A 12,960-nucleotide genomic window follows, 5' to 3' on the forward strand; every position below is an offset into this window, starting at 1 on the left:
GCTAATCAACTCAAAACACCTGCAAAGGTTTCCTGAGCCTTCAAAATGGTCTCTCAGTTTGGTTCACTAGGCTACACAATCATGGGGAAGACTGCTGATCTGACAGTTGTCCAGAAGACAATCATTGACACCCTTCACAAGGAGAGTAAGCCACAAACATTCATTGCCAAAGAAGCTGGCTGTTCACAGAGTGCTGTATCCAAGCATGTTAGCAGAAAGTTGTGGCTTCCATACCACCTCAGCAGTGCCACAAACTGATCACCTCCATGCCATGCCGAATTGAGGCAGTAATTAAAGCAAAAGGAGCCCCTACCAAGTATTGAGTACATGTACAGTAAATGAACATACTTTCCAGAAGGCCAACAATTCACTAAAAATGTTTATTTTATTGGTCTTATGAAGTATTCTAATTTGTTGACATAGTGAATTGGTGGGTTTTTGTTAAATGTGAGCCAAAATCATCACAATTAAAAGAACCAAAGACTTAAACTACATCAGTCTGTGTGCATTGAATTTAGTGCCAATGATAAGTAGAGCATGATAAAGATGATGAGCATATTCTCACCGTTCTGACTGGTGTGAACAACCCTTCTGTACACTATGCATGAGCTGCTCTTTTCTTTTCTCTCCGATCCCACTGTCTCTGGGTTGAGCAGCACAAACAGAACCCAGTCAGAAAGTGCTGCTGAACTGGGACAGACATTTCTTCACAGTGTTATATGAGGTCAGCTGGGTTACATTCAGGATCTTTTTTTAAAGTAGTCATCCTGCTGAATAGACACACAAACTGAAAGCACAATGATTGCACATTAAAACATAACAGTGTAATTAATAAACAGGAAGTTCTTATCGACAGGAAGGCGGCTGTTATTCTAGTCACACTGATGGATGTGTAGATGATTAGAGATGATTAGCTTAGACTTTCTCAGTCAACCAGCCTCACCTGAAAGATTAATACCTTGTCAACTAGCTTAAGATTTAAGATTTTTGTTTTTGAATTAGCAAAAGATGAATAATAAATAAATAAAATTGCATTAAACAATAATATTAAATATTTTTAAATAATTAAGTAAACAACAATAATACTAACAAAATATTAATAGTTACGATCAAAACAATTAAACAACTACTACAACAATTATTATTTAAAAATAAATATTATTTAATACATTTTTATTTTGTATATACAGTGGTGTGAAAAAGTGTTGGCCCCCTTCCTGTTTTTTTGGGCCACGTAGGTTTGGACAGCTTTTTTCCCTTAATAAATGAAATTATTTTTTTAAAACTGCATTTTGTATTTACTTGCATTATCTGTGTGTAATATTTAAATTTGTTTGATGATCTTAAACATTAAAGTGTGACAAACATGCAAAAAAATAAGAAATCAGGAAGGGGGCCAACACTTTTTCACACCCCTGTATTTATTTATTGCTGATTTCAAAATATTTTTAACAAAATAATATTTTTTCCTTTTAAATAATATACTAAATATTATTATATACTATAAAGGAAAAAATATTATTTTGTTAAAAATATACTACATTTTGAAATCAGCAATAAGTAAATATATACAAAATAAAAATGTATTAAATAATATTTATTTTTAAATAATAATTCAGATAAACAAAATATTAACAATTAAATAATAGCAGACCAGTTAACAAGGACAACAACAATAACAAGAAGAAGAATTGTTATATAAAAGGAAAAAAGAAGTAGGTTTGTTTTTTATATTTCAGCAGATCTATTATCACAGGGGCTTTCCTCTGTTTGCATGTAGCAGTGTGTGAATGTTTTGCTTTCTCATCAGACATCACCTTTGGGAAAGTGAGCTGTGTGTTTGTGTGAGGAAGTGTGTCGCTTGGCTGTCACTCAGACTCTGGATCAACTGACAGCGGAGGTCTGCTGCATCATGGGAAGCTACTGTACAGGCTGTCTGCCTCAGTGGGCCGCTCAGCTCCCCTGAGAACCGAGTGATCGACGGAGTTCTAGTGGGAGCTGCTGTAACTCAGCATTCTCAGGGCTCTCATTAAGGGAACCGCTCATGGATAGAGGAAAAAAGTAATATTGGATTTTTATGTGTGTTTTATCAATCAAAACTGTGTGTGAAGGGTTTCCGAATTGTGTTAGCTTATTGCTGAAATCAAAGTTTAAAGGGTAGCTGTTAATGGAAGAAAATGTGACTATTATTAACATATATCAAGTTAAAAGTCTGATATTGAAAATATCAGGGGAATATCAAAAAGCAATAAAATGTAAAAGCATGTAGGATATAGTGCCGCATTGGTTGTTCTGCTGTAACATCAAAGATCTGGACACTAGAGAACCCCTCGGAGGCATCCCACCGCTGCTGCATGGAAATATCCCCATTTCAAACTCGAGGCTTTTTGCAGTGTGTGCAAAGTGCAGGCTCAGAGGTTTGGCCAGGGAAATCAATGCTCAACTGGAATGTAATATCATTTCTGTGAAGGGTTAAAAAAATTTTTTTGTTAATTGGATCTTGATTTGTTGTTTTGTGGGGCTGCCTACAGTTTAATCAAGTCTTGTAAATACAAATAAAAGTTCTTCCCACCCTCATGACCCAAGACTGCTACTTTTTTTTGTCAGCAAATGCACCATGGTAACAGTTAAAAATAGAACAGTACAATAGAAGCAGAACAGACCTGTTAAATAAAGGTAGAAGGTAGAGAGAACAGTAATTCATCTGCACTATGCAGCCCTTTCCTTCCAGTGCCAAATAGGAATGTAAATCACACTGACTCAACAGATTGTTTGTTTTGTTAAAACATGCATCAGTTTCTGTATTTGCATGAAATATAAGATTATTTTACGTTTTAAAAAATTATATTGGAAGCGAAGCGCCTTTTAAGACCGTTCTAATTTTACTAGCTTGTTGTAAATGTGCATGTTAAAATATAATCCTTTATGGGAACAGTCAGTGTTTATTAAATAATATATTATGACATTTAGTTCTTCGCACACATCTAAATTATAAATGAGAACAAACACAAGTTCAGCTTGATATTTGCTACCAAATATCTCTCTACATTCCGTCTTCACCTTCAAATATTTCTTCCTGTTAGACAATAGATATGAAAGTGTTTGAATAAGCCTAAAAATACAATTGTTTTCTAGATAGATGGACAGATGGATAGATAGACAGACAGACAGACAGACAGACAGATAGATAGATAGACAGACAGACAGAGATAGATAGATAGATAGATAGATGGATAGACGGATAGACAGATAGATGGATGGATGGACAAACAGACAGACGGATGGATGGATAGATGGACAGATAGCTAGATAGATAGACAATAGATATGAAAGTGTTTGAATAAGCCTAAAAATACAATTGTTTTCTAGATAGATGGACAGATAGCTAGACGGACGGACAGACAGATAGATGGAAAGACAGACAGACAGACAGATAGATAGATAGATGGATAGATGGATGGATGGACGGACGGACGGACAGACGGACGGACGGACGGACGGACAGACAGACAGACAGACAGATTTTCTTGTTTTCTAGACAGATAGCTAGACGGACGGACAGACAGACAGATGGAAAGACAGATAGATAGATGGATAGATGGATGGATGGATGGACGGACGGACGGACGGACGGACGGACGGACGGACGGACGGACGGACGGACGGACGGACGGACGGACGGACGGACGGACGGACGGACGGACGGACGGACGGACGGACGGACGGACGGACGGACGGACGGACGGACGGACGGACGGACGGACGGACGGACGGACGGACGGACAGATAGATAGATAGATAGATAGATGGACAGATAGCTAGACGGATGGACAAACACAGACAGATAGACAGACAGATGGAAAGACAGATAGATTAATAGATAGACAAATAGATAGATAGATCAGTCAGTGGAGTTGTTGAAGTTCACACAGGTTGTGTTTACAGATATAAAGTCTGGTGTTGTTTTTGTTCAGGATGTCCTCTGATCAAACTAGTGGCATAGCAGCAGGATTTAATGAGTGGAAATGTTCTTTCACACTGCGGCTCTTGTTTTCTTTGGACGCTCAGACATGCTTACATAATATCTGCTCATGCTTGAAGTGCAGAGTCCTGATTGGCTCTTGATGACGGCAAGATGTACCATCAGCTTCCGACTGTATCAGCGACCGAGAGCGGGATCTGTGAGTGTGTGACACTTGTTTACGGCAGCATCGCTCTTTCCCACAAGGACCCGATCCAGCAGTTTCCCACAAAGGCCTGATCTAAAGGTCTTCAATTCAGAAACAAACTAATTTTCTAAAAGTGCCAGTTTTACTAGACACTGATTAGGAAAACACCCTCAATCTTCTGAAGAATAAGAATATTGTTTATTTTGCTTATTTAAAGGTAAAGAACCGAGATGTAAAACTGTGTAGAAACATCACAAATAATGCTCAGGGAACTCTCATAAAAATGCTGCTGAAAAAAAATACAAAGGTAATAGCATAACAAGAACAATCCAAGCTTAACAAGCAAGACTTCTAGCAGTTTTGAAGAAATGTTAGCTTAAGTGGTGAAGACAGAGCAAAGGCAAGACGAACATACATTTATTACAGTTAGCCTGCACTGCTCCTCTGATAATTGGCTGACAAATCAAATGTGGTCAAATCTAGGCCAGAAAATAGATTTTCCAGTTTCTCAGTGTTCTTAAACCAGAACATTTCATCACAGTGAAATGCATATATCTTGTTTGAATAAACCACATTTCTACACTGAAAAAGTGCAATGAATTGGATGTTTAGCTGGTGTTGAAAATCTTTCCAATCATACTTACTGTACCATTGCTAAACTAATAATACACAACAAGGAGATGCTACAGGCAACGTTTCAGTTCATGCCAGTGTCAAAAATAAAGCTTTTGCTATAAAAAAATGTTTTAAAGGTTTTATACACCTGATGATTTTTTTCCTCTCCGTCGTCTACTGTGGGTTGTCATATGCAGGTTATTTGTGACCCTGAACCACAAAAAAAAGTCTTAAGTCGCTTGGGTATATTTTTAGCAACAGCCAAAAAAACATCTTTTATGCCAAAAATCATTAGGATATTAAGTAAAGATCATGTTCCATGAAGATATTTTGTAAATTTCCTACTGTAAATATACCAAACATAATTTTTGATTAGTAATATGCATTGCTAAGCACTTCATTTGGACAACTTTAAAGGCGATTTTCTCAGTATTTTGATTTTTTTGCACACTCAGATTCCAGATATTCTAATAGTTGTATCTCGGCCAAATATTGTCCTATCCTAACAAACCATACATCAATGGAAAGCATATTTATTCAGCTTTCATGTGATGTATAAATCTCAACTTATGACTGGTTTTGTGGTCCAGGGTCACGTTTGTCTGGGCTCGATTATTATGGTATATTATCCACTTAGCATTGACACAAAGCCTACATGCATTTGACAGAACATTCATGGTCATTCCTCCTTTAGTCCTCAAAGCATCACTTAATGGCAAATGTATGCTATTATTAAAAACATATGACAAAACATTGCTTGTGACAAAATAAATTGTAACTGAACAGTCTGCAAAGTCATAGCTTTTTCTCAAGCGGTGATAAAACACACTTATCTTTGGCCATTCCTCTGTTCACCAGCTTCCACAGTCATCAAGTGACATTTCATTTGGCTCTAAAGTATGTGAATTTAAAGGAAAAGTTCACCTAAAAGTCCAATTCTGTCATCATTTATTCACCATAATACCATAAGACTTTTGTGACTGAATCATAAACCGATTCTCTGAGAAAATCCAGATCAAAAGAATGATTTGTTGTGTTACACTGAAGAAATAGAATCATATACTATTATAGTTTTATTAATATTTTGAACCTGTTTGTATTTTTATATTTTCCATTTTAATTTTAATGTTTTAGCAATTGTATTATTTTTATGTAATTTTATGGTAACATTTTAGATTAAGGAACACTATTCACTGTTAACTAGTTGCTTATTAGCATGCATATTACTAGCATATTGTCTGTTTATTATTAGTACTTATAAAGCACATATTAATGCCTTATTCTACATGACCATATTCTAGGTCCCTTAACCAATACCTAAACATAACCGCTACAAACAACTACCTTACTATCAATAAGCAACAAATTAGGAGTTTATTGAGGGAAAACTCTTAGTTAATAGTGAATGTGTTCTCTAATCATTTTTTAAAATTTATTTTATTTCAGTTTTTGTTATTTTAGTAAATGCAATTAAACTAAATTAAAGCGACATGCTGCCTTGTCAAATAGTTAAAATACATTTAAAAAATATTTTATTTTATTTCAGTTAACAGTGTTTTTAATGGTTTTATTTTTAGTTTAAATTTTAGTTAACTATAATAACCTTGGTTTGGAACAACATAATGGTGCGTTAATGATGCCAGAAAGTCATTTTTGGTTGTGCTATCACTTTAAGGCAAATTTAACTGCCATAAAATGTTACAAGATTTATGCTAAAAATATATTTATACATTGCATTAACGCACAACTTTCTTTATTCAGCAGGCAATGAAAGATGAATGATTGTGTATTGGTCATATATCCAATCACGACCAATTCTATCAGAAAACTTGCATTTGCTTACAGAATCATGCTATCAGTGCACAGCACATCTAAAATTATGCAATGAAACAAGCTGAGATGCTTCGACTCCAACACTGTTTCATATCTTTTCGGTCACAACTGCTTTTAAACAGAATGTGTATGTGGATTTTTAAAAAAAATCCATGTGCTAATGCAAGATATAAACTAAATTGGTGAACCACTAATCACAGCTGTGTCAATATCATAAACGCTCAGCCATTCTTGCCTGATACCCTGTAATGGTTTTTGAACAGACGCTCACACATGCTGGGTTTGGGATACGCATCCAAAAACCAATTAAGTTTGTCAGTGTTTGGACAAGATTGGTGGTTCATTCTCTAAAAAACAATACATTTCTCAGTATCATTCAGTGTAGCAGCTTCTGGGAAGTCTATTCCAGGTCATTTTAAGGCACAAATATGATTCACTGGATAATAAACGCTGCTGTCGTGTTTTGCTCAAGAATACAGACTTTGTTATCCTACAAAACGTGATTCATTTGACTGGCACAAGGCATAAATGCACCCGCTCACTGATTCCAGCATACATCCAGGAAAGATATGAATGCTTCTGATAGAGCTTTGTGAACAAACATAGCTGTAGACACAAATGCATCTTCCTGTTTTCGCATGTGCAGAAGAAGCTTGAGCTTTATTTGAGATGTTCAATGATGGAGATCTCGCCGTGATCTGGGAAGTCCGGAGTTACACCGTTTAGGTACAGGCTGCCATTTTTGGTCAATGTAGGGAGACCTTCTTTCTCAAGTTCATCCGTGAAGTTTACAGACAGGGTCCTCTTGCACGGCATCATGTCCTGACCTGGATTTTGGCCTAGCTCTGATGACAGCTTGCGCTTGATGTACGCTGCTCGCTGAAACTTGTCGTAAACTTCCACGCTCAGGCGGCGGCGCGTCTCTTTGAACTCCGCTGACACGTTAGCCGTCCATTCTGCGGCGTGAGCGCGGAACTCTCCCACCTGGAACAGAAGGAATGTTCAGTGGGACCAAACGCAGTCGAGCGTCACATGTGTTTAGAAGCATTTAAGAGGTGCAAATCAGAACTTCAAAAACCTGTTTTCTGTGAAAATGTTTCAGCTCGAGGGAACGAGAAGCATGTGGGCTGATTCGGCCTCAATGCTACTGGGAGTGTTTTAGAAAGAAATTCAGGGCTACTGCTATGAGACTGTACAGTTCATCCACCATGTGCAGACATGCTATGGATTTTTAGGACTCCCTCGTCCCAATACATAGCTATTAATGGACTTATCATGTGCAACTTAAGTGTGTCAGTTCCTTTTTAACTGTCTCTGGCTTTTACTAATGTTCACAAAATGCATATACAGTAGTTTGGCATATTGTGTAAACTGTCATAATGTTTGCTTATTCTTTCCAAATTTTGTATCAATTGTAATGTATAGTATACTGTTTATATAGTTGTTTAGATAGATAGATATATAGATAGATGTGGAATTTAAGTCATCAAAATAAATTAAAACTGTGATTTTATAAAGTATTATTACTGTTTAAAACATCCGTTTACTATTTTCTAGATATTGTAAACTAAATGTATTAGCTGTGATGGTTGAGTTTCCAGCCATTAGTCAAGCCGAGTCAAGACAATCTACAAGGAAACCTGTTATATAATCTTTAAGAAATCATTCTAATGTGCTCATTTAGTACTCGAGACCTCTTTATTATTATTATTATCATACATCAAAATTATTGTTCTGCCTAATAAAGTGTGGAAACAGCAGTACTGTATGTTTTTCAGTCACTGAAGTATTTAGTACATTTGCATTAGCAGGTCGCTGTACACTTTCAAGACAAGTTTTTGTTTTATAAATGGCCAAACGCAAACACATTTTGGAAGTGCTGAACTATGAGAATCGCTGAGATGAAACCAGCTGAATAAGTTCATAAACTAACTGCATAAGCTGCCAAGCTGCATTTTTTTTTTTTTTTTGCTGAACCGAGAGTTTGAAAAAACAACAGCATTTTTAAACCTAGAAATAGCCATTTGTATCATTCTATATGTCTTTTACAGTATTTTGGATCAATTTAAAGCATCCTAGATGAATAAAAGTGTTCATTCCTTTCAAACGTTTAAATTGTATTTTTAAGTAGCGTTTTCAAACATTTAAATAGTAGTGAATATATGTTAAACACTCTTTGTTTGTACAGTGCAGTGTAATAGTCTATCTGCAAATGCACCCCAATTTTAGGAGCAGTAAAGTTCATACCTACATACCAAACCTCTAAAATGTATAGAAATTATCTCTTTAATGTTCTCAGCTGTGCGCTTTTTCCTGATGCACGACTACCAGGAAGCCTCTTAAAATATATTATAACTACCACTATAGTTTACTCAGGAAGAAATAGTTCACAATGAGCCATGATAATATCAAGACAACTTGCATGTATGGACTATGAAACAATGCCTCTCAAAGCAGTAGTTGTAATAGGAAAAAAAAGAATAAACGAGTAAAACTAATGAGAAAATCTCATAAATGTAAAAACGGAATCTTTGGTTTCCTCTCTAATGAGGTCAGTAGATGGTAAGTTGGCTCCCTACAGGACTCTTGAAATGTTCTAATTTGAGAAGTTTATTTCCTGATGTTGGAGAAAATATGAGTATGTACTACACAGCACCTTTACAGCATTTAAGAGACCCTGAAAGGTGATTTATTATGGATGAGAATTAGGTAGCAGAACTGGGTCATTCAGACCTTTCATTCACATAAATCCTGCACTCCACTTCCTTCTCCTCTATTTCAGGTGAGATGTGATAATGGACTTCGGTGTGAGACATTTTCAGGTTCAGATTTAGTATTCTGCTGCATAATACTGAGGCCTACAATCTCCTTTTTGTGAAAGACTTTCCTTGCATGTTCTTGTAAGGGACAAATCACAATTCCTAAACATAATGCTAATTATGTCATTTGTGATACTGGAATAGAAGGTCAGAAAATTGCACTTTTATGATCTCATCAGAAAAGCACAAGAGGTCCGGAGAAGATGTCTCATTATGTGTTTCAGACAGAGCAAAGCTTCTGTTCCAGCTAATCCAAGCACATAATTCTCCAGGACGAAGCCCATTGACTTCATACACTGGGGTAAATGAAAGCTAAACACAGCGCTGAGCAGTGATTGGCTCCTGGCACCCTGGAACTTTACACTGTGAACTACATAGCAAACAAAGCCACAATAACACATAATGAACTCTCTGACATGACCTGGAACATTTTATACAGGCCTCATAAATCATATACAGCTGTGTTGCCACATAAATCCAAAATAACCAATAAAAGTAAAATACTTTTATATTGTTTAGAACAGTAACGGCACAGTATTTTATTGTGGTAACTTCTTGACAAAATTACATAATAAATTACTATAAATGACACTACCAACATTTTGGAGTTAGTAAGAATTTATTTTAATATATTGATTGACTGATTGATTGATTAAATGATTGATTGTCTCTTATGTTCACCAAGACTGCATTTATTAGATATTATTGTTGAAAACAGTTGTGCTGTTTAATATTTTTGTGGAAACTGATACCTTTTTTTCAGGATTCTTTGATGATTACAACTTTCAAAAGTACAGTATTTATTAAAATCTTTTATAACACTATAATGTCACTTTTGATCGATTTTTAATGCATCCTTGGCATATATAAAGTATTAAGTTAGTATATCATCTTAAAGTATAAAAGTATTTATAAATGTATAAAAGTATATTATATAAATTATATTAATCACTGTTTTTTAAGATTTGATTATATTCAAAATATTCACTTTCATGGAATATCATGGAAAAACCACTTCATTTCTTTTATAACAAAATGATGTCAATATTTCTGAAATTGATACCATACCTGAAATAAATGGATTTTTGTTGGGTGATTTCTGAGGATAAAATAGGTAAATATATCATCCGTTTTAACATTTAATAGGCCTACATGTCAAATGATCAGATTTTTATGTTGTTCCTAACACAACCATTTGGTGATGCTGGACAAATAAAACTCCCCTGTTGTGTGATTGTGTTGAATGTCTTTAAAGTGCAATCCAGTAAATTCCTTTTCCAATTTATATTGTAATTCAATATCCTGTGGCTCATGGCCAGTTCAATTCACACTCATGAATTGAGAGGGAGCCATTTCTGAAATTCAGATTTTTGCTCAACCGTGGAAGAGAAGTGCAGTTCTCGACCCGGCATTCCTTTAAAGCATATCAGCAAGCACATACCTCCTCTTTGGTCTTCTTGGAGATGACTCGAAGCCAGTCTCCAATCATACTCAGAACTGCAGCGAAGTAGGCAAGGCCCACCAGGATCCAGAACCACACGATGGGCTTATAATAGTCCAGATACTCAATCTCAGAACCTCCTGAATGAGATAAATTAACCCACATCAAGCCACTGAACTTATCATGACTAAATTCGACTACTTCAGTTTGAGTTACTTTTCTGGGCATTTATTTGCTTTCAAAAACAAACGCAAGACCTTGAAATGGAGACTGAAGGAGCAAAGTAGTGACTTCGTTCACCTGCCACAAAGTCTCCAAATCCAATAGTGGTTAAAGTGATGACAACAAAGTAGATGGACTCCAGAGTGCTCCAGCCTTCAATGTGTTGGAAGATGAGGGCTGGGAGGGCCACAAAGAGCAGGCACCCAAACAGGATGAACAGGACCGTGGATGTCACACGGATTTTAGTTTGGCTCACGTTCCATTTCTGAGGAAAAACAGAGGAGAAGGCAGGTGAGAATGCTGGGTGGAAATACAATTAAGCTCATTATAGTCCCGGTTGACAGACGTTCACAATACTCGACCAGACACCGTTTGAAAACATTCACTCTTATGCAACGTCTGACATCTAGTTTACATTGTCACACATGAGAAATAGAGAAAATAGAAGGACATTACTGTTCAAGAGTATGGGGTTGGTAAGATTTTATTGGTAACACTTTAGTATAGGGACCAATTCTCACTATTAACTAGTTGCCTATTAGCATACCAATTATTAACATATTGGCTGTTTATTAGTATTTATAAAACACATATTCTGCATCCCTAATCTTACCCAATACTTCAACTTAACAACTATCTTATTAACTATTAATAAGCCGCAAATTAGGAGTTTATTGAGACAAAGGACATAGTTAATGGTCTGTTAATCGAAATAAATTAACAATAAAAAAAAAGAAATTAGCATTTACTTTGCACAATATTTACGCATGTTCACACTTATACTAATCGGTCAAGCAGTCACAGTTATTGCCCAATTGCCCCGAAAATTGCCAAATATGCTGGAGGATGAATATTCCACCTGGCTTAAGTATTACCCTATAACTAGTTTAAAAACCATATGAAATCAAAGTGAAAGTTTTATGGGCTTTAGTCATTGTGTGTTAACTTTGAGAAACCTTATATTTTTAGCAGATATAAACATTTCAAATGTGCAAAAATAGGAACAGGACCAAAATACGGATCATAAAAATGGACAAAGAAAACTGATAACTCATGCAACCAACTATTAGCATAAACGATCACTTATACTAAAGAGCATAAAATGTGGAAATGTGTCAACACAGGACAGAATAGCTGCACTCAGTTTAGTAGAGTTTAAGAAATAAACACTTGCCCCGAAAAAAGATGGATTTTTCCTTTCAGCCTTCAAGAAATTGTTTACTATGTGTTATACAAAAGAATGAGTGCACCAGCAATAAATAATTCACTATGCTGCATTGACAAATACTGTATTGCGCTCTTCATTGCACACGTCAACGTTCCAAATTGTTCCTGCGCAAAAACACAAAAGCTCAGCAGAGAATAAAAGCGTGTATGTGCAACGAGTGTAAACAAGATGGCCACCAGAGGCACTTAAGTGATTACATTGAATCATCAAATGTGACAGTACCACAGAACAAGGTTAACAGTAGTCAGCAAGCCTTTCCGCAAAACAATCATTATTTTAGAGTGGCATGAGACTTATTGAGTGAAGACAATATAATTTATTACTGATTAAAGGGATTTGGGGTGCACAGACTGTTTTCTAACTTAATAAAATATTAATATTGTTTTTAGAATAGATTTAGTAATCTGCCACAGTGGTTAATTTACATTACATTTTTATAAATATTTCAAAGAACTCAAACAACAGCACTTGTGGCAATTTTACAACTTTGTTGCCATGAAACCTAATGCTGCAAACCCTAAAACACAATGAAAAAGATGAGAACATATTTACACTACAACTTTACAAATGCACAAGTTTAAGCTTTTTTTTAACACACCTGATTCAGATCATCTCGTTAGAAGTGAGCTCCGT

The 12,960-nt window shown here is 35.8% G+C and overlaps 1 protein-coding gene and 1 pseudogene across 1 annotated transcript in view; both read right to left on the bottom strand.

Moving 5' to 3' along the window:
* The window catches only part of LOC107592795 (cell growth regulator with EF hand domain protein 1-like), an 8,331-nt pseudogene extending 3,510 nt beyond the window's left edge, over positions 1 to 4,821 (bottom strand).
* Positions 4,822 to 6,417: 1,596 nt separating this feature from the next.
* Positions 6,418 to 12,960, bottom strand: part of LOC107592796 (potassium channel subfamily K member 2-like) — a 21,149-nt gene continuing 14,606 nt past the window's right edge. The window contains exons 4-7 of the mRNA XM_016282360.1: positions 12,388 to 12,431; positions 11,178 to 11,364; positions 10,878 to 11,017; positions 6,418 to 7,601 (exon numbers count right to left, since the gene is read on the bottom strand). Of these exons, the coding sequence (XP_016137846.1) occupies positions 7,278 to 7,601; positions 10,878 to 11,017; positions 11,178 to 11,364; positions 12,388 to 12,431 (695 nt within the window). The 3' untranslated portion in view covers positions 6,418 to 7,277. The remainder of the gene's footprint in view (positions 7,602 to 10,877; positions 11,018 to 11,177; positions 11,365 to 12,387; positions 12,432 to 12,960) is intronic.

This window comes from Sinocyclocheilus grahami, unplaced genomic scaffold, assembly GCF_001515645.1.
Source record: "Sinocyclocheilus grahami isolate Dianchi unplaced genomic scaffold, SAMN03320097.WGS_v1.1 scaffold158.1, whole genome shotgun sequence".
Classification (NCBI taxonomy): Eukaryota; Metazoa; Chordata; class Actinopteri; order Cypriniformes; family Cyprinidae; genus Sinocyclocheilus; species Sinocyclocheilus grahami.